This window comes from Enoplosus armatus, chromosome 24 (genome assembly GCF_043641665.1).
Source record: "Enoplosus armatus isolate fEnoArm2 chromosome 24, fEnoArm2.hap1, whole genome shotgun sequence".
NCBI lineage: Eukaryota > Metazoa > Chordata > Actinopteri > Centrarchiformes > Enoplosidae > Enoplosus > Enoplosus armatus.
In genome coordinates this window covers 8,121,559-8,142,816 of record NC_092203.1, presented here as the reverse complement: position 1 = coordinate 8,142,816, position 21,258 = coordinate 8,121,559, and the positions used below count along the sequence as shown (strand labels likewise).

Sequence of the window (21,258 nt, the reverse complement as noted above, 5' to 3'; positions counted from 1 at the left end):
CTTCATGCATTAATGTGCATATTATGAAGGTAGAGCTTGTGTTGTTTCCGGTTGTCTGTCTGTTTAATGTCCACATCATGTGATGTGAGCGGGAGGGAAACAAGAGTGAAAGCATTGTAATTAATTGCATCATAACATGAATGTCGTTACAGATTCTTTGGCAGCTCTTGTAGTCTGTATGCAGTAATCTTCTTCCTACATGACTAACTCTTGTTACTTGTGGATGTGCTGGGATGCGCTGTGTGGAGGAATGTGCGCATCCCTCTGTTGATGCGTCTCTAAGGTGACGGAGCAGAGAGCCGCAGCGATGGCAGCCATCAGAGAGCTGGAGCTGTCTGTCAATGTGAGTCCACAGATTTAAACAGAAACCGACGCGTTGACTCAAAGTGTGCTTTCCTGCGTGAGTTCATGGAGACGAACCTGAGATCAGCCCCTCACTCGGTGAAGCGGTGGCAGCTCAGCGGGACAGACTATGACCCGCAGCAAGCCCGCAGCCTGCGGGCCGAAACCCGCTTCAGCACCTGGACTCCCCTGAACAACAGGACGAGCAACCTGCAGGTCAGACCAGCAAACGCCGGCAGAACCTGCTCTGATAGTTTAAGGAGTTTATGGAGGAGATTTAGATTTAGTTTTATTAGTAGCCACCAGATGGCAGGAAGGACCAGATGATTACAGCACGCATCACATGTGAGACTTGGACACGCAGACTTCAGGCTGCCGTGACGAGCCGTCAGGATAGTGGTGGATGTGGTGGTGTAGAAACATTGCACATATATAAGCCTTAAAATAACCTTTACTTTCATCAGTGATGCCAACATGAAATAACACGAGGATTTCGTTAATTGGCCAATTAACCTGATTTGGAACAGGTGGCGCAAAGCCCCCCCCCCCCCCGTGTGCTTCCGGTGGACTGTTAACTGTGTGCAGAGGAGGTGTTGGTCCCCTTGCTTGGGGTAAATGCATGTAGCATCATATAGTTGAGGGCGTTTCTGTTTGTATTCCCGCTTCAAAAAGACTTCATCCCATAATCACTTCACCTCTCAGCAGAAACTAACGCACATAACGGGAGGACAGATGTGTTTAAGGAAAGCTGTCAGAGGTAGGATCCAATATTCACCTCAGTTTGTAAGAAATGGATCTTGTCAAAATAACAGAAAATATGGGGCAATCCTTCAGAAAGGCTAACATTAGTGGTGTACCATTCATGAAACATCTCCTTATGTATGATAATAACTTCTGCTAAAAGACTCATTTGTGGTTTAATACAGTGCATCTGTATTTCAGTATGTGCTTCTCCCATGTCTATATTCTCACTGCATATAGTAAAATCATTTTGTGAAGAATAAACACTGAGATGAAGCCTCCAGTACAATCTTTTCAGCCGTCACACCGTCATTTTTACTCTTTGGTTGTTTTCTATTTAATTACAGTCACTGTTTTGGAGCTTTTGGCAGAGCAGCTGGGCTCTTATGCAATGATTTGCACCTTCCATACATTATTCACTGACTATATAAAGTTTGTTTGTTTCCATTTACTCCCAGTTATTTGAGGAGAGGATGAACCTTGTGCTCCACTGGTTTGATCTGTGGACCGACAGACAGAGGAAACATCTGTTGCACTCTCTGCTCACACGCTGCACCAAGTCACAGCTCAAGTACGGTTTTCTTCTACACCCCCCCCCCCCCCTTTTTTTTTTTGAGTATTTGTATCATAATTATTTTTTAAATGTGAAAACCTCTAACAATCTGCACAGGTACTGTAGGGATTTGCTGATCGAGTCGGTTCCCGTGACTCAAGTGGACTTCACGGCAGTGCTCCCTCGGTTCCTGTCCCTGTATGTGATGTCCTTCCTGTCCCCTCGTGACCTCTGCTCCGCCGCCCAGGTCAGCTGGCACTGGAGGGTCCTTGCCGAGCAGGTGGGAGGACGTTGATTAAGAATAAGAGATGATTACATCAGTTGATTCTCAGGAATGGTCTGAAATGAAATCTGAAATGCAGTTTCCACGTACAGTTATTAAGACATGTTCTTGCTTTACTTGTGTCTCTTTCTACCCAGGACTGTCTCTGGGCAGGCCGGTGCATCAGAAGAGGCTGGTTCCTTCCCTACACCCCAGGAGAGAAAGAATTGGGAGCGTGCAAGAACCACTATGTCTCCTGCGTCTCCACGCTGGACTGGCTCACTCCCCGGGAGGCGGCCGAGAAGTACGGGACCCTCAACCAGCAAATCACGGGGATGACGGAGGAGGAGGAAGAGAGGGGGAAGGAGAGGAGGATCAGGCAGATGATCAGAGAGAAACTACAGGAGGAGAAGAGTGAGTGGAAAGAACCAACAAGGTCTCCAAATGATAGAAATGGCTGCCAATTACCTCAGTAAAACTTATACTTCTCCCTCAGTGCTTATATCTGTGCTCTCTGTAGGACTATCTATGAGAACCAGGAGAGCCTGGGGCAGCTACACAAAGCCAGAAGGAGCCAGAGCTGGAAGTGCCCAGACAGGGAGGCCCAGCTCTGGACTAACATTCAGCTCTTGGCCCTCTCTCTCCTGGCCTCCAAGGACTGTTGCGTCTCCCATCCCCAGTCTTAGCCTGGACAGGGGACAGCCCATGACTGCAGCTCAGAGCTTGGAGAGAGTCCGGGCCTCCAGTCCTTGCAGGTGATTGTCTACATATTCATGTACCTTCAGTGATATTAAATACAAATAGCAACCCAATAGAAGAGCTCTGTAATACATCCTGTCTTTTGTCTGCTAGCTGTTTCCCCTAACTTCCATTCTTTATGCTAAGCTAACAGGCTGCTTCCTCTAGCTTCATCCTCAACAGGCAGACATGAGAGTGGTATCTCTGCCAGAAATCAAATAACCATATTTTCCAAATGTTGAACTGTTCCTTCAGGTTTTTTAATTATAAGGTTTCTTTATCTACTATAGCTGTGATGTGAATGCTAAGCTAACCTCCGTCTTCTCTCTCGGTGAAAGGCTGAACAAAGCCAGTGGAGCGCTGTCGTCCTTCACCTACAGACCCGCACCGCCACACACAGTCTCTCGCATCCATCTGCCCACTCCTGCCCTCTTACTGCTGATCTCTGACAGGATCCCCGCCTATGAGGTAAAAGGAAAGTAAAGAAAGAGTCAGTAAGGCCAAATCACCGTCTGTACTGTATGAGCTAGAAGAGAGCAGCAATGAAGAAGAGTGCAAAAAGAATATATAACACATATAACATTTCTCCCTGTCTGCTCTTTTCCTTTCTCTCCATGCTCCATCTAGCTGGTGTTAAGTGGTGTGAAGGCTGGAGTGACTGTGGTTCTCTACGACCACAGAGGGACTCTCTCGGCTCTGTTAACCCAGGTGGAGAGGGCTATATCTGGGCAGAGAGCTCAGAGGCTGGGCCTGCTAGCTCCAGGAGGAACGGAGGAAATCCATCTGCTTCACAGTGAGAATTAATAATCCTGTGTATCTTAATGTGTGGAAACACTGCCAGGGTTAGTTCCAGTCCAACTGGAGCCTTAAGTGCTAGAAGTTTATCTCTCAGGATACTGTGAAGCACATCTGCTAAAACCATTTCATGGCTCATTTTATTTTGATAATACCTTTTTTTGAGTTCATGGCTATCCTCGTCCCTTGGCTAAGAGTTGGCCCAAGACTGAATATCATAAATCTTACATTATTCTTCTTGTTATTTCACAACATACACCTTTTATATAACTAATGAAAGATGCATGCAAAGTCCCTTATAGATTCTACAACATAACTCTGAGGCACCTTGATTAATTCACTTGATCAAAGTTATCCTTTTTGCACATTTTACATGAAAATTCTGTATTTGGTTTAGCGTTTACTTTATGCCATGAGGCATTCACAAGCTAACCTTTTAAACCTGATTTGTTAAAGATGAAAATGCCTGCAGCTCAAACTGAAAACTTGAAAACTTGCGCCTTTGATCCTTCAGGTAGTAGCCTGTCAGAGAGGACTCTACTGACCCCTGATCATAGAGAATTCTGGGAAAAATTGAGTGGCTTGGTGGCACCAACTGAGGAGGGAGGAGGGATTGACATCTTCTCCCCGCTGGCTGCGTCTGGTATGAGGACAAAGATGTTAGGACACACACTCTCCTCTGGAATCTGTATTTTGGTCACTGTTTCTGCATCTGTCTCACTAACTTCCTCTCATTCTTTCTCTCTCTTCCTCAGCATCAGGAGTTGCTCTCATCCAGACTTTCTCTACTCTGACTGGTCTGGAGGTTCAGGCGCCAATGGGTCTTGCCACCGGAAGTTTCCAGAACAGTGAGTCACCCAAGACTGACTGACTCAACTGAGAAACTTCAACTGAGAAACTAGGAGGAATATGCTCTTTGTGACCTACCACTAACACCTCCAAAAACTATCTAAGGCAGCAGGCGTTTGATGCGATTCTTGGCCCAGTGGGATGTCTTAACTTTTATTGTGAAGAAACCACAGGAAACACAATGTACACATTTGTCACCGTGGTTAGCTCTAGCTGCAATCAGCTGTCAAAAATGTGTCTAAGAAACAAGAAAGCTGTAATTTTCTGCATTTTTATGGACAAAAGTAGCTGCTCGAGGAGTGTCTGCTGTAGTATGAAACCACACTTGATGTTACTACGGTAACCACTAGTGTTGCCAAATCAACCAGGACTGAAATCTTAAGGATTACAACTTTAATGTGTTTTACCCTCTCCCAGTCCTCAGTGAGTGGTCTGACGGCAGTGTGTGCACCGGACTATCCAACCAGCGACCTGCAGCCCCGGCACTGCAGTTTGTGTGTGAGAGTGTACTGCAGGGCTGGTGCAGACAGGCTCAGTGGATGGAGGAGGCTCTGGGGGAGTTGAGGGGCTGCCTGGGGCCACAGCTACAGCGGGTCAGCCTCCAGGCCAGGGGCAGAGCTCTGGGTGGGTTTCACGTATATGTAGATTTAAACACAGCTGGACCGACGGCAGGTTTAAACAAATGCCTGCATACCCCGTGTCCTGTAAACTTTCTGAAGAATCTGTTCATATATTTATAGGTCATTTTCTGTGGGAGAAAATCTGCCTCGAGGAGTTTTGTGTGTCCAAAGATGTGAATGAGGCTCTGACTGAAGGACTCACTGCTCTCACAAGACAGGAAGAGGTGGGAGATAGTGTGAAGAGTTTTTGTAATACACGAGAAAAGAAAGTCAGTCATGTTCTCTTTTATATGCACGTCCTTTCAAAGTGGATAACAGCCTGTCAACCCAAGTGTGTGTTATTTCTGCTCTCACATCTTTAGACCAGACCCTTGGAGTTCCTTGGCGCCTTCCTGACAAGATGGAGTGAGGAGGAGGAGGAGGGAGGACAGAGTAGTGGAGAGGAAAAGTGGAGAAACAAAGGAGCTGATGATTTCTCTTTAGCACCACATAGCTCACAGAAATGCTTCAGCCCGATGATACCTGAGCTGCCGCAGGTTTGTGTGTGTGGGCTTTCAACTTGTCCATTCAGAGAGGGTTGAAGGAGCACACTTCATCTTTCTTTCTTCCTGTCTTTAGACGGCGTTAGATTGGAGAGGTGCAGTTGCCAGAGAGCTGCACCACAGCGAGTGTGTTTATCTGGGGAGACTGGGCTCCGTGCTGAAGGTACGGCTTCCTATTCGAACTTGTTAATTGGCGGACTATAACATTAAAAACTAAAAGCGACAATAAAACTTTATTTCATTCAGGAGTTATGAAACAACTATCGCATGTTTAGTTGCTGAGAGGCCATTGTTTCAGGTGCAGTCCCAGTCGACATGAAGTCTAATCAGACTTATAATATTTCCTCTGAAACTGAAGGAATATCTGTCCAATCAAGTCCAGAAAACTGCCACTGATAATGGTTGGAGCTGGGCCCTTTCAGCAAACTATGGGGAGTTTATATAATACCTTTTTAGAATTTAAGATGAATCATAGTTCTGCAGCTGCATGGCCTCTTTTCCCCCACACTTTTTTATTATTTTATTTTTTTAATATGATTTGTGGAGGATCATCTAGATGTCTTCAGAGCAACCACCAACCCAGCAAGTATTGTCTTTATCCATTTAGGTACAGGGAGGGTCCATGTTGATGTCCGAGAGGAGAACTTTCAGTGTACCTGTCTTTGTGCTGCAGGTGTACCAGGAGCCTCTTACAGCAGCTCTGAACTCCAACAGAGCCATCCTCAGCTACACTGACATCCACATTGTCCTGAGCCCTGTCACACAAATACTGGATCTTAACAGGTACACACACACACAAATGTTTGTGTGATACTGTGTGCGTCCCTCTGTGTGGACATGACATGGTAGATGTGTGTGTGTGTTTGTTGCAGGGTGTTTCAGGTAGATTTACAGGCCCGGCTGCAGCAGTGGGGTGCAGAGCAGTGTGTCGGAGATGTGTTTGTAAAACTGTGCTCAAAGCTCAGAGTCTACACCAACTACCTCAACAACTACACCACTGCCCTCCGTACCATCGACAAGGTAAAGTCAGACAACGTGTTTCTGACATGTTAGAGGCCACTCAAGCTAACTAGCTAAACTAGTTCTAGTGTGGACGCTCTGCACTGCTTTTATGCAGAAGTTGGCCAAATATATTGTGAGCTGAAGTTTCTAAAGTCAGTTTGAGAGACATCAGCTATGTTTGTGTGTGTGTGTGTGTGTGTGTGTGTGTGCTTCAGTGCAGAGAGACAAAGCCTGCATTTCGGGCTTTCCTGAAGAGAGCCGACAGATCTCTTGCAACACACATGCTGAGGTAACAGCACACACACAAACGCTTGTTTCCAGGGTAATTATTATCCATACCTTTTAGATTAAACTGTTGTGTTCACAAACATGTTTGTTTGTGTGTGTTTGTGAAGCCTACAGGAGCTGCTGCTGTGTCCAGTGTGGAGAATACAGGAGTATGTGACTCTGCTTCAAGCTCTGTCTCTACACACACACCCCGGTCACCCGGACCACACACACCTCTCCTCTGCCCTCAACACTCTGCTGTTATTCAGAGAGTTCATACGAAAGGTACAACACCCACACAGAGCGTTCAGTCTGTACCTCGTGCTAAGTTTAAATGTGGAATCTGTAGCATTTCTGTGCTGAGTGGGATGAATACACAGATGTTTCCTTCTGTTTCAGTTAAAGCGAAACTCAGAGAGAGACAATCTGATGGAGGAGACTCAGCGGATGATCCAAGGCTGTCCGGTAAAAACACAGCTCTCTCAAAACAGCACATAAACCTTACATGTTGAAGTTTTTTGATATGAATGTGGTGTGTGTGTGTGTGTGTGTGTGTGTGTGTGTGTGTGTAGAGCCTCAGTGAAGGAAACAGGCAGCTGATAGTAACTCAGGATGCTGCTTTGCTCAGGAGCCTTGATGAACAGATCCCAGACTCGCTCAGGTAACAACACAAGAGTGGTGATTTCTATCAGTTTATATCCAGAAATGTTCTTTAACAGATCAACCTTTGTATAATTACCAAACAGTGTTTGTTTTTCTTACTCTACATAACACATAAAGCTATATTTACTTCACTACAGTGAAGTACTGTATGTTTTAAAGTTTGTGTATCTAATGGAGTGATTCTTTTAATTCTGTGTGTGATTAGGACCTATGAGCAGGTGTCTGATGTGGGCCTCTTCCTGTTTAATGATGCTTTGGTGTTGACGCGGCGAAATGTGCATCACACACCTTTCATGCTGGCTCACCGGAGCACACACACTTTCCTGGCCTCCGTTGCTCTCGCCAGCCTGGCTGTCAGAGAGATCACACATTCACGCTGTGAGTTTCAACCATATAAAGAATACAATATTTACTGAATATTGCTTCAGCTTTGATCATCATCTTCACTATATGATCATTAAAAGTCTTTTTGAAAGATATAAACATGAATATTAATGTGTTTCTCTGTAGACGTGAATCATGCCTTTGTCCTTGAGGGTCCTTGTCGTTCCTGGATTTGTGCCACAGACAGAGGAGAAGAGAGAGAGCACTTCCTGTCTGTGCTGCGCTCAGCCATAAACTCTGCTCTGACAGGACATCAGTGATGGTGCACCGGCAAGACAAGATTTGGAAGAGGTTTGGACACCACTGTTGGCCCATTTTATGAGACATAGCACAAAGACATAGCTCTCCTGCCACTGTGAGTTCACTCCCACCTTAAAAGTATGTCCAGAGGTAATCCTATAGTCATAATAACTACTTTTATAAGTTGTATTTGCAATATTTGGAAGTTATCAAGTATTATGCCACTTTGTCATTTTGCCTTTTTATTAGCTTTTTATTAGCTGGAAGTGCAGCGTTTTACAGAACATGTCAACCAGTATCTTCGACACAGACAACTTCACAACTTCCTGATACTGCGTGTGTCGCTGACTGGCTCCAAAACAGTGTTGACTCGGTGTCGGCTAGATATACGTTTGACTCCCTCTACGCCCTTTTTATCATGCATATTTTGATATACATAATACCGGAACAAAATACTGTTGAAAAGACTTTCTGATTAAAATTAAGTCGTTATTTCTGCACACTGTTAGAATCTGCTGTAGTGGTTTCATTACAGTTTCTTTGGTTTTATGTACCGTATGTTGGCGTGTCAAACGCAGTGGATATTAGAAAGTGGTTTGTCTTGTTTGTCCTGTCTTTTGTGTAAAGTAGCTCTACGCGTACGAGCTGTAAACTTTTATTGTAATCACACATCTGCCCCCCGTGTCATTCGTTCGGGAGCTGTACAAGTGACTCTTACTGTTTGTATGCAGGAGCCCTTAGACATCTTCAGACTTTCATTCCTTTGACATTAAATCAGTAACATTAGACAAGCTAGCATCACAAGTAGCATTCCCTTTTGACAATCAGCCCTTTAAATGTCAGCTCCTCCTCATATTCTGAGATCTTTTGTTATCGGTTTTCATTGCACCACTTCCATTTCCAAATTATTGACATACCTATTTTCCAAGTTTTCAGTGTTAATAAAGATAAATGTTATGGAGCTATTTTTCATTTTTTAAATTAGCTTTGGTTTATAAATTATATTAAGGTGTTTATTTCTATCAGTATATTCAGCATCAAGGCATCGCTATGATTGTTCCTATTGAGGAAAAAAAAGAGACGTTTCTCTTCCAGGTATAAAAAGTCTTTATTCATAACCAAAAATGACACAAATGTCACATTTTAGAGATCATCACTATCCAGGAGCTGCATTACAACACATCACTTATACACTTATGTACATTATTGCCACTTATTTAAAAAATATCCACCTGTTCCATCCCTTGAAATGGACAAATGGCTGTGTCATTACCTGTACCTCTCAACAGACAAAGTAATTAAAGATCAATACAAATGCTGACAATACAAACAACACAACCATATAACACACTTACTGTTGTAGCATTACTCTTCAGTCTCGTTTATTATGATCACAGTGACATCTTTCACACAAATCTGTGACAGTAAATATGAAATGAGCTACTTTCTAAAATGTTTTGTTTATTCTACAACTAACACAGTGTGTACACATTGAACATCATATTGACATAAGAATCAGTTGCATTTTGTCTTCAGAGCACCACAGATGAAGATTGGACAATAGTGGAACAGTTATTTTCTTAAAAGATTGAAAAAGAATAAATCTGACTGTCTGAATTTTACTATAAGTTTGCTTTTGCAGATTTATTTTAGATTTTTACACATTCTGTTTAATATCTGAAGTAACTATGAGGATGTTGTTAGTGTGGGTGAAATATACTATAAGCTGGCCTTCTACCCTAAAATATTTAAAAAATAAGTATCACTGATATCACAGTCTGCGGTTCACTAGATGTGGGTTGTTGTTGATGTTGTTGTGTGCTGCAGGCGTGTGCGTAGGCTGATCCTTCCCAGTGCCTAAATGAGTGTGTGGCGGCTGACTCTTGTTCTGCAGTCCCACGTTGGCTGCCGTGCTGTTTGTCCCTTTCTGGGAGCTGTAGCCCTTCGGTTTGGGGATTCTTGTCGGTCCCGGTCGTCGGAATGCTTCTAGGGGGATCTGTGGAAACAGAAACAGAAAAACAATGAAGCTAAGTCTGACAAAGAGTGGTAATACTGTAGTTTTAAAGACAGGAAGAGGTGGGGAGAAAATGGGAGATACAGGATGCAGGAGAGGGTTATATGCACAGGAGGTAGGTTTGCAGTTTTGACCAGATTATGATGCTGATTTTGATTCAGTCAAGATGTGATGCAATACTGATAATGACCACTAGATGATACCGAATCATATTTTGTGGTCAGTAAATGACCACAGTGCACTTTGGCTTTGTAGCTTTGTTCAGTTTTCGATTATAGTAACTAGTTCTTGCAGTTCTGTAATTGAATTATGATTAAAAAATGTACATAATGTTCCCAGAGAAAAGGAGGCTTCTGCCATGGGTACCAGTATGGAAATGCATAACATGCTGTCTTGCTGATAAAAAAAACTTTGTCATTGTTGTCCCAGATATAGTCCCAGTTTATCCCATTATTGATAGAAGTGTGAGTTTGTTGCTTAGAAACCAGTGTTTGGCTTTTGCAGCAAAAAAAGAAAAGGAAATAACATGGGAAACATCACATTTCTCGGATTCTTAAACAACTTACTGCTCCGTTTACTGTGCAATCACTATTTAATCAGAGTGTTTACATGCGCCGCAACGTGCCAGGACACTGAGGTGCATCACTTTTGGATCGGCCCTTGTACAGTAGAAACCATTTCCTGTTTACTGTAACTTGGATAAGATGTTTCCACGATTATGAGTAACCTCAGCAACAGCTAGCATGCTGAGCCATATACACTCCTCAGTTATTTCTAGTATGTTTTGTGTACTGCAGGATACAGTGATATCTCACCAGCTCTTACATGAACTGATATGAGCAATTATACGAAGTACTTGCGAGAAACCACACCCGCTGTCATCAAATGCAGGAGACACTTACGTTTCTAGGATGTCGTCCTTTTCTGAAAATGTTCCTTCATATTATTATTTTATTGTATTTGTGTCTCCATATTTTTTAAAGTAACTATAAATCATACATTTAAGTATTTTAAGAATCCTTAAAATGTCTGAGCATCCAGACAGATGAACAGTCAGATGTCTGAGTCGACTTCTTTTTAAGTTGCTCCAGGGAGTAATTTACTCTATGGCAATAGTCAGCAGGCAATTATTTTCTTCAAAGATATCAAGGGATGTAATTGGCACATAGTCTCATTTTCAATCACATTGTCACAGCTTGGTTCTTCTTTTTCCTCGGCAACTACTTTTGCACAAGGTAATTGCATTTTGCAAATTGTGCTTGCCCTTGTACACCACCTCAAATAGTCCATTTGAATTAATATTACTGCAGCATTTTAGATATCTGTATGCCCAAAGCTTGTTTGAAACAAAAGAGCATTTTGCAACAGACTTCTTTTTTGGCAGGAGTGTTAATTAGAGTCAGACACTGAAGCTACCTCTTTGACAAAATGTGTCATCAATCTGGTCTACTTTTCCGCAGCTGAGTGAAACTGAAACTTTTCAGTATTTCCATGAGTTTCATCACATCCACTGACTTTATTCCCAAGCAACACACTGAACACCAAACCTCTCGCTGTGACTTGAGAACAGCACTTGGATATTGTTCACGTGTGGCTTGAGGTTTTGAGAATTAACAAAAATCTGCAGTGAACTGCATCCTTAAATATTCATACAGGGTATAAATTTCAGAATAAGTAGGGCCTGCGCTTCAAGAGAGCTAATGGGCCAGAAAATCTGTATGGGCTCCACGTCATGGGAGTGTTGTTGATTTTACATGGAAAGAGGCCTTAATGTGCGGCTTTGTTCCCTCGTATATCAGCGGGGCAGCAGGAGTTCAACTAAGTACTTCCTCTGCCCCGCGCTCTGCAATACCGGCCCGGCTGTTTCCATGGCAACCAAACACGAGGTTTGTTTTGGTGTGTGAGAGAGGCTACTTTCACAGCGTCTACACTCTCGCACGCAGCATGAAGCCTTTTGTTTAGAGAAAGCCCCCATACTGCTGTTAATTGTCCTTCCCTGGTTTTATTGTGCCTGTCGGTCAAGGTGAGCACATTCCTCTGCGATTATTATCATTGTGGGCTAAAACGAGGAAATCCGCTCTCGCCTGCGGTGTTATACACAACTTGTCTTTCTGGCATGCAGCTTTGGTAATTAGACTTTCTTGGCCGCACTTGATTCACATCAGTAGCTGATTGTTTAAAATTACATCACGATGTTTGGTGTTTTTGATGTTTTATTTCACCCCCCAAAAATGCTGCTGTTAATGAGCAGCATCATTGTGATTACAGCCTCGTTCTCAGCCAACAGAAGCAAGCATCACTGCAGGCTTTTCAATGAAATACCCTTTGGCTTGCAGCGCGTCACTTGATACTCATTTTATCAGTCTGGCAGGGATACCATTTGCAGATTTGTCTTCCTTGGCTGAACCAGATGAGTACAGTTTGAGTCTAAAATGAGTCAGGGGGTAATTGAGGTTGCAGACAGCATCCCAGCTGCTGGATGCTTTCTCAAGTAGTGGTCTAATGAATAGCATCTTGTTTAGCCCCTGCATCATTTTAACACACCCAGACTGCTTTGGATCCGGTTTCCCCAGCTGTGCTCCTTCACACTCACAATTTAATGCTTGATTCAATCATCTCCTCGTTGTCACACTGGTTTGTGTGTGTGTGTGGGTTGGGTTCTACACTTTCCTGCAACAGCTGTCTAAATGACACTGAAGACTTGGTAGACTTCATAGTATTTTGGAATATTTATCAGCTCTCAGCTCTGTCCACCACAAAGATACCTGTCTCCTTGTTGTCCATTAAAGAGTAATTTAATAAATTGATGTTCATGTTGATGAGTTCAGGAAAGGAGGATCCTGAACTGAACATGTTTGGTGCAAGTAGTGTTAGTTTCTTCACTGTTTCGGCTTGATTTGTGTCCTGGGTGAAGCAAAGAACACCAGCTTTTGTTGATATGCTGTACCAACAAGACTGCCAGTGTCTGTAAACGCACACACATAATCCCCAGATATGTACAGTGTGTATCAACTTGTTCTGCATCCACTTTTTGAAAACTAAAGCTCAATGAACTGTTGTTTGAAATGTATGGTTGCTTGTGTAGCTGTGATGCATGTGAACATGTGTACAGTACTTACTTTACTCTTATTATGACTTATGATTCTTACCAAAAACTACTACAACATTAGCTATCCATTGAGACATGATATTAATGAATGTACTGTATAAAATCATCCCACATCCTCCCCACTCTATCCTCTCTCTTCCTCTCCCACATCCCTTCCATTCCTCTCTTTTCAGTCTCCATCCGCTCATCATCATGTTCTGACCTTCGGTACAGATTTGATTTAAATGAATTGCACGTATGTGGTAACGTTTCCACCGTGGGCACATAAAACCGCATGTAGAAGAATGCATATACATGGAGAAACATTTGTGATGACTCATTTCAAAAGGACATGATTCATGGGAGAAAGCAAAATACAACAAACGTTTTGGGTTACTACCCAATGAATAACAAGCTAAGTGAGACTTTCTGCTAAATACCACTAAAGACCAAAAGAGGTTAAGCTATCAACATGTACATTAGTGTTTCTGAGACCCAGACATTGTATCTGTAAGTTTTCTGAAGGGGATCTGGTGGCAGCGCTCTCAGAAATGGGCAATAAAGGGCAGTTTTTTCTTGATTTCCAGCAGTGAAAGATTTGATTTTCTTTGTTATAGTATGTCGATCCCAGATGAATCAATAGTGTCATTTTCAGAGCATTGCCCAAGCACCCAGCAGGGGTAGAGTGTCTTGCTCAGCGTGCTGGATGATGGTCAAAGTAAACTGAAAGTATAGCCTCGATAACCACTGCCTTGATCTGCTGCTAATTTAGTTGGTCACTGAGGACCAGAGAGAAATCAATTTGTCTTGTGATCTAATCTAGTGAACAACCTTTACACTGTCTGATACATTCAAGCAAGAGGATAATTGAAACTTTTAAATGACTTTCATGGTCCATTGAATTGTAAGCATGTTTCAGTAATCTACTATCCTAACCATGTCCACTGGAGAAGAACAGCTGTGACTACAAAATCTTGCTTCACCTCCGACAGCAGCATTATGGAGCATCACTCGGAGGTTTAAAGGTTTCAAGCAGAGTTTCCGTTGTATCATTTAAGTTCACATCACGCTGGTTTTCATTCTCGGTCACTGGGTTTCTGTGCTCTGGGTGTAAGAAGAAACTATGACATCAGCCTATGATTTTAACTCAAGCAAGCAAACACATCCCAGAAGGGTTTTTTTGTCTTGCAATCTGGTAAAGTATGAGCACAAAGGGTTTTCAGACAAGTTTTCCACTTGGGTATTATTTAATTAGGTCTAACAAAGTGTTGACAGTCTTCATGTTAAAATCTGAGAAAGTGAACTGTAATCTTTTGACACACTGTGTAACAAACACATTGGATTGAAATGTGTGTTAAAAAAGTTACTGTGCATGCAGCGTCAAATGCAAATCAAACAACTGATTTCAATCTCATTGCATTTTCCTCAGATTATTTTTAATTTTACACATTCAAAACATGCTGGATTTAGTGAATAAATGAAATTGGCAAGCATGGATGACAAACTATAAAACTTAACACTTCTTTTTTCACACTTTAATTCTCAGAAAACCAAACAACTTAATCATAATGCAGTATGTGTAATATGAAGTATAAAAACTAGTATGATACATCAGTGTGAATAGTCTGACTACACGGCAAATTGGCCACTGAGTACAATACAGTAAGTGCACATAAGTTAAAACCTGGTGTTATGTCAAATTATATCAAATTTTCTAGTGCTTTCAAATGGTATTGTTTTCTCATGCAGGCAAACAATTGTTTGAACTAAATCACACAGAACCAAGCAAACCAACCAAAATAAAAAGGAAAACATTCAAACCCTGGTTTAAGATCATAAATCAAGTAAAACAAACATGTAAATGTATCAGGGTATAGAGTTGGGGTATAAGGGTCTATGGTTGTATTGGGTCTCATGGGCGGGATTTAGTAACAAAGGATGGGATGGAAGGTTTTGGTGGTTATCAGGTCAGTCATAGACATTACTTACTGTAATTTGTGATGGCCTTTGGATTGGGGTGGAGGTGGGCTTAATCATGATGCTACTTGTGATTTTGCTGCTGCTTTTGGCAGTAGGAGTACTGCAATTTGCAAGCACCTGAGTCCTTTGCTCCTGGAGTCCAGGCGTGTGGCATGGACTCAGTGTTTGCGACGGAGTGCTGATGCTCTGAATGAAGGGGCTCCCTAAGTGAATGTGGATTTTGTTGTCCTCTGTAGTGATGACGTTTGGCCCAGAGCTGTTAGACCTCTGGACCTGCCAGTTGGTTTGCCTTTCTGGGGTCACACGGAAGACGGCGTGCCCTCCAACAACCTCTACTGGCTCCGTGGAGAGGGATCGGTCAGGGGTACCTGTTGTAACCGATACAATTTGTATAGGTGACATGGCTCTGTCTGGTGTTACAGAGCCACAAGAGTCTGGAGTCATTGCTCTTGAGTATGTAGCCATAGTGAAAGGTGATAGGGCCCTATCTGGTGAACATGGTTCGTCAGTCATTGGGGAACCTTTGGATTTTGTTGTTGGGGAAATGGATTTTGCAGTAGGGGATATGGAAGCATTCTGGATAATGGTAATTCTCTGTTTGGGTGGACCTCCACTTGTGGGTATGACGGCAGTGCTGGTGAATGACTGGGTGTTTTCTGTGGTCGGGCTGGTGATCTCTAGCATTGCTGTGTTGTGTCCGTGGTCAGGAGTCACTTTAATGTGCAGTGGCTGCCCAGGACTGTGGGTCAACACAACATCTCCAGGCTGAACGTGGTTGCCATTCTGCCGTGGTTGCACTTTACCATTCACCTGATTGGGGGTGTCTTTGTTTTTAAGGAACGGGACTCGCGCTCTTCTCAAGTTGTTGTTTAGATTGTTCACGTTGTTGATAAGTGAGGGGCTGCATTTGGTGAGCTGAAGCTCGTTGCTGTAATTTGCATTATCTTCAGGTTCGCTCTCATCGTACAGCTTCCCGTTAACCACAGCACGCTCCAGTGGTGCCATTGTCTTACAGTTGGGAGACATGAGGTCAAGCGGCTCTGTCTGAACTTCCTTGGTGGAAACATGAAGGTCTGAAAAGCGCCTTCCATTCATGCCAGGGCGAAGACTTTTGCTAAAGCGTCTGTATCTTTCAAGCTCTCTCGTGAGTGTCTCCATTTCCCTGGCCAGTTCTTTGTTTCTGACCTCCTGCTGGGTCAGTTTTCTTTGCAGTGTAGAGTGGTCAGTTTTCATGCGGCAAATGGACTCCTCCGTTCCCATGTATTCATGGATCTTCTCTTTCAGAGCTGCTACCTCTCTGGTCAAATGGCTAGACTTTGCCTCCTCCTCCTTCAAGCGTTTATAAAGAACATGCTCTTGGTTGCACTCTTTCTTTTCAGCCAGTTGGTACTTTGAAAGTTCTTTCCTGGATATTTCCAGCTCCTCCATCAAGACTTTAGCCTTCTCTTGTTCATTGGTAAATCTTTTCTCCAGTGATTCAAACTCCTCTGTTTTTAAGAGGTCACCTTCTACCACCTTCATGTCCTTTAATTTGCGTCTGAGGCGTTCAACCTCCTGCGTCAAGTCCTTTACTTTGTTGTCTTCTTGCTGGAAGCGGTTAGCAATGGGTGCTTTGATGTGCTCCTCTTTAGCTTTGTTTCTCAGGTATTCTCTTTCTATGGTCTCTAGCGATTGCAACCTTTTCTTCATCATATTGATCTTAGACTCCAAATCATTGCTCCTCTCCTCCTCAGCCCCTAACTTGGCCTTCAAGTCATCCCTTTCCTTTGTAGCACTGCACATTTTCTCCTCCAGCTCAGCCTTTGACCTCAGTGCTTTCTTGCTCTCTTCAATTAGCTTCTCTGTGACTGACGTAACTTTGTCTTGTTCAGCCTGAAGTTTGCCAGTGCTGTTCTGGACTTTGTTTTCCATTTGCTTTAGCTTCTCTGCCATTGCCTTCCTCTCATCTACCAGCATGACTGTCAGAGTCTTTAACTTGGTTAGATCTTCCTTCAGTGTCAGCTCTGTCTTTCCCAGTTGGCTTTCAGCAGCCTCCAGTTCTTTGACCCTGACTTGCAAGACTTCCAGCTCACTGATCAGAACTTTAGACACCATTCGCTCCTTCTCCAGGTTGCCTTTGAGTGAGCTGCATTCTTGTTTGCTCTTGCTGAATGCATCCTCTAATTTCTCCAAGTCCATAATTCTGTGGTTTAGTTTATCGACTTCAGCCTTCAGGCTCCGGCTTTGGTTGGCCTCTTTCTCCAGTTTCTTGTTGAGGTCCCTGCAGTGGTCCTCCATTCTGATCAACTCTTCATCCTTTCCCTCCATTTCAAGTACCCTTTTCCGTAACTCTTCTAGCTCAGACATGAGGCTGGAGTTTCCACACTCACCACGGCTAATTTTGTCCCTCAACTCTAGCAGTTCCTCCTCAGCTCTGCGTAAGGTCTTGTTGGTCTCCTCCAGCTCATCAAGCTGCCTGCTGAGAGTTGACAGTTTTTGGCGCAGCTGCCTGTTTTGGGCATCCTCGCTGGTCAATTTGGCAGTCATGGCCTCTTGTTCCTGATGGTATCGACTGGTTTGGGCACGCAGCTCTGCCTCCAAGCGAAAGACCTTTTGCTCCTCTTCCTGCAGATGGGCATTAGCTGAGCTCAGCTCCTCCTGGGCTTGTGAAGCACTGGCACTCAGTTCTTGGACCTTAGCTGTTTGTTGATTCAGCTGCTCAGTGAGACGTTGTTGTTCATCCACAACCATCAACGCAAATGATTTGAGTTTTGTCAGCTCCTCCTTCAGGCTTGTGACCTTTTTATTGTTCTCTTCGTCCTTTCTTTCTTGGTAGGCCTTTTCCTGATCAATTAACAGCTTCAACCTGTAAAAAATAAAGACAAGGCAAACATGACCTTTGAGGAATCAAATTCATAACTTGCATATAGAAAGTACAGAAAAATAGATATGTCACCAAACATGTAAATGTTAGTTATTGCAAAATAGTTACTTTTCCACTGCCGTTGCATTTATATTAGTCTCTATTTATGCCACTGCGAGTTAATTTTAGAGCAACACATCTTTAAATCCTTAATATACCTAAAATGTCTTTTATTTGCTTATGTTATATATGAAAGGTGTTAATGAAACTCTACACCCCCACTGTCATTACCCATTGGGCCCACTTCTCAAAGCACTGACACATCATAAACACTGTTATTTTCCCAGCATTTCTGAGGAGGACTAAAGTTGTAATGTCATGGAAAATTTAACACATCATAAAAAGCATTACTTTAACTCTCTCAGGTTGGTAGTCTGAAATACCTGTGGTTACATTTTTTTTGTTCCCTTGTTGCCAACTAATTCTCCTTTGCTTTGGAAACCTGAGTTACTGCTGTAAATATTGGACCTTGAGTTTAACAATCAGTGCATTTCAAAAAGTTTCCACAGGATTTGAAGGTGTACCATATGGCATATTAAGTCCTCTGGGAAATAATGGGAAAAGACTGACACGCAGCCAAATGTTGATGTTGACCTCTGAAAATTATCTCACAATACTGTAAAAATTATATGGATGTTTCTGACCAGGATGTTCTAAGCTGACTAAGTTGCTGTTGTTTAATGGTGCAGTTCTTTCAGTGTATCTTTCATCAAACATTAACTATGTATTCAAGTGTAGAGTATGCTCATTGGATGCTGAAAAAATACTAGGATAGGATAAACAAAGGCAAAACACAATCAAATCAGTAAAACAAAAGTACACAGACTACAAAAATCAATTGCAGTAAAATAAAAATTAAGTAGAAAGGGAGAATATGTGATATTTATATTTCCACAACTACTTCTATATCATATTTCTACATACAAAGCCCTGATGGGGTACAAATGATGTACATTGCACATGTGCCACTGGACGCAGTTGCAGTTCTTTAAGTACGGTGCGTAGCTGGGGTCAGTGCGTCTGGCACATGCATACATCACCAGACCAAAGTGCCTACAGCCTCTGGGGAAGGTATGTTATGACTGCTGTGTGTGCAGCTGCCAGGCATTTCCACACAGATGGCCCACTGGCATGGAACAATCCTTTAATTAAGGGGTTCCTCGACTACCAACCCTCCACCCCCTTACCAAAACCACCACCACCTACCCTCCCCATTTTTTTTCTTATACATTTAAAGGAATTCCCCCTGCTTCCAAAGGCAATTACAGTCCCACAGAGTTTATACAGAAATCCCCCCACACACACAAACACACACTCTCAGGGATCACTAATTCCACATGTACACTGGAGCTGTGGGCCATGATGTAAGTGTGGTAGGGCGGGTCACTTCTCAGCAGTGTGTGTCATTTCTTTCTTCAGTAGCTGCTAAAGGGTGGGAGCTGGTAGGGGGACACATGTGACTGGATCCATGTGTTGCCATTAGATCCAGACCGAACAACACTCAATAAAACGTTGTAAGGATTTGCATAATAATTTCTTATTAGTGTGTTTTCGGTGGAATAGGAGATGTTGGGTTTCAAGACGCAAATGCACTCTTATTATTCATAATGAATTATGCTGTTAACTTCATTTTATGTAAACTGTATCCTGTTGAAACTGAAAACAAATGTCCCACAAGGATGCGCCATTCAACCAGGGTATAGTCAGAGTAGAAACCACACAGCCTTTTTTGGTTAACATTTTGTAGTGATGGAAAGTAAAGTAAACTACATTTACTCAATTCTGAGGATCTTGTACTTGAGTAATTCCATTTCATGTCACTTAGTACTTGTACTAAACTACAGTTTGAGGGCAAATATTGTGCTTTTCACTCCATTGCATTGATTTAACAACTGTATGTACTAGTTACATTGGAGATTCAGACCATGAATACAAAATACAACCAGTTATTGCTTTTTGTAATTAAAGTAAAAGATCTGAGTACTTCTCCCATCGCTGACATTCTGTGTTACGAGGCAGCTATTCCAGCAGTTTAGGTGTTATGGTTTTCAACACATACTGTAAACCAAACCCTAATGTAATTTTATTCAAGGTCTGTGAGTATTCCAGGATTATTTTTCTGTCCAGCTTTGTTGACTTTAAGTTTGCCCTTCTTATATTCTGGCTGCCAGAAGTGTTGATAAAATAAGTTAATCATCTTGCATACTTTTTTCAAGGACTCTGGATAAGACTGTCGTGCAAAGGAAGTATGCCCACCTTATCTAGAAACATATATGTGTTGAAAAATAACACTTTCTTCGAACAGATTGTGTATGTAGAAACACTGAGTTGCTAAGCGAAACAAGCAGACATCTCTCTTGCAAACTAGCCTGTCGTCTATAATCACTGTTTATTCAATCTCTTATCTCAGTCCCCACTGTTTTTCGAGTGATGTCATTAGCCAAAATAGAAAGAGAAATGTACTTTGTTTCCTAGTAGGGCTGGAAACTCTGCCTATCACTCTGTTTTAAAGTCCTGAACTGGGTATGAATCCTGTATACTGACACAAGGGCGCTAATAAAGGCAAATCCTTTGGGAGGAAACTGCATGGCTCCTTTGCCCAAAATACATAGCTCGCCTCACACCAGTGAAATCACTTCTAGCCCTTTATGAGGCTATATTGTTCAATTCCCAATGTACTTTGTGGTACATAGGGAAATGTTGGTCCAGATCACTTGTTCCTGAACTTTTTCTCATCAAGGACACACACACAGTTGAGAGTATTTGGCCAACAGAGCCACATCTGAGACCATTTTTGTTGTTAGATATAATTTAGTACAACAGACGGAGTGACCTTTGGTGAAAAGATATTATCTTGCAGTTGACCCTTTGCTAATGTTGGAGACCGACCACACTTTAATGAGTCGTAGCAGCTCAACTGACCAGCTTTCGTCATCTAATATAAGTCAGTAGAAGCAGTTGCCATACGCGTTCAGGGAACACATAAATATAACTTATCCACATTTCCATCTCCATGTTTTATCTGAGCGTCGTCAGAGCTCAAGCAGACATTCGTACAGCTTGAAAGAACATTATTTTGGAGGAATAAATTGTAAAGTGCTGCACATAAAGCTGGTGACATAACAGCTTCATGGCTATCAACATTACAAGACACCTTACCACCCACTCTGCAGCCTGTACCTAAAAACGGATGCACAACCACCACTGTGGGTCGTTAATGTGTCATGGAAAAATGGGCTGCACGGAGTCATTTGTCGGGTTAAGGTGGTAAAGTGG

General features: G+C 42.6%; 2 protein-coding genes across 4 annotated transcripts in view; one reads left to right on the top strand and one right to left on the bottom strand.

Moving 5' to 3' along the window:
• The first annotated feature begins 408 nt into the window (after positions 1–408).
• On the top strand, positions 409–8,018 carry LOC139306864 (epithelial cell-transforming sequence 2 oncogene-like). The gene is made up of 21 exons (XM_070930825.1): positions 409–558; positions 1,542–1,654; positions 1,754–1,916; positions 2,057–2,312; positions 2,419–2,653; positions 3,017–3,104; positions 3,264–3,429; positions 3,946–4,074; positions 4,187–4,279; positions 4,698–4,904; positions 5,021–5,124; positions 5,263–5,436; positions 5,519–5,605; positions 6,116–6,225; positions 6,315–6,462; positions 6,660–6,733; positions 6,840–6,996; positions 7,111–7,176; positions 7,284–7,372; positions 7,580–7,752; positions 7,885–8,018. Exons 1-21 carry the CDS (start codon positions 409–411, stop codon positions 8,016–8,018), a joined length of 2,916 nt encoding a protein of 971 aa, XP_070786926.1.
• Positions 8,019–9,449: 1,431 nt separating this feature from the next.
• filip1l (filamin A interacting protein 1-like) overlaps positions 9,450–21,258 on the bottom strand; it is a 40,202-nt gene continuing 28,393 nt past the window's right edge. The window contains exons 4-5 of one of the 3 annotated variants that reach the window (XM_070930453.1): positions 15,090–17,925; positions 9,450–9,994 (exon numbers count right to left, since the gene is read on the bottom strand). In XM_070930453.1, the coding sequence (XP_070786554.1) occupies positions 9,770–9,994; positions 15,090–17,925 (3,061 nt within the window). In that variant the 3' untranslated portion in view covers positions 9,450–9,769. Of the gene's footprint in view, positions 9,995–14,620; positions 17,926–21,258 lie in introns of those variants that run through there. The other 2 variants (XM_070930455.1, XM_070930454.1) reach the window with 2 other exon arrangements.

What these genes read in the sequence shown, in the direction of transcription:
- LOC139306864 (XM_070930825.1), top strand. Translation starts at nt 409, where the DNA reads ATGGAGACGAACCTGAGATCAGCCCCTCACTCGGTGAAGCGGTGGCAG. An exon ending in GGAGGGTCCTTGCCGAGCAG is followed by an intron (nt 1,917 to 2,056) that starts GTGGGAGGACGT and finishes CTTTCTACCCAG; the next exon opens with GACTGTCTCTGGGCAGGCCG. An exon ending in CAGATCCCAGACTCGCTCAG is followed by an intron (nt 7,373 to 7,579) that starts GTAACAACACAA and finishes GTGTGTGATTAG; the next exon opens with GACCTATGAGCAGGTGTCTG.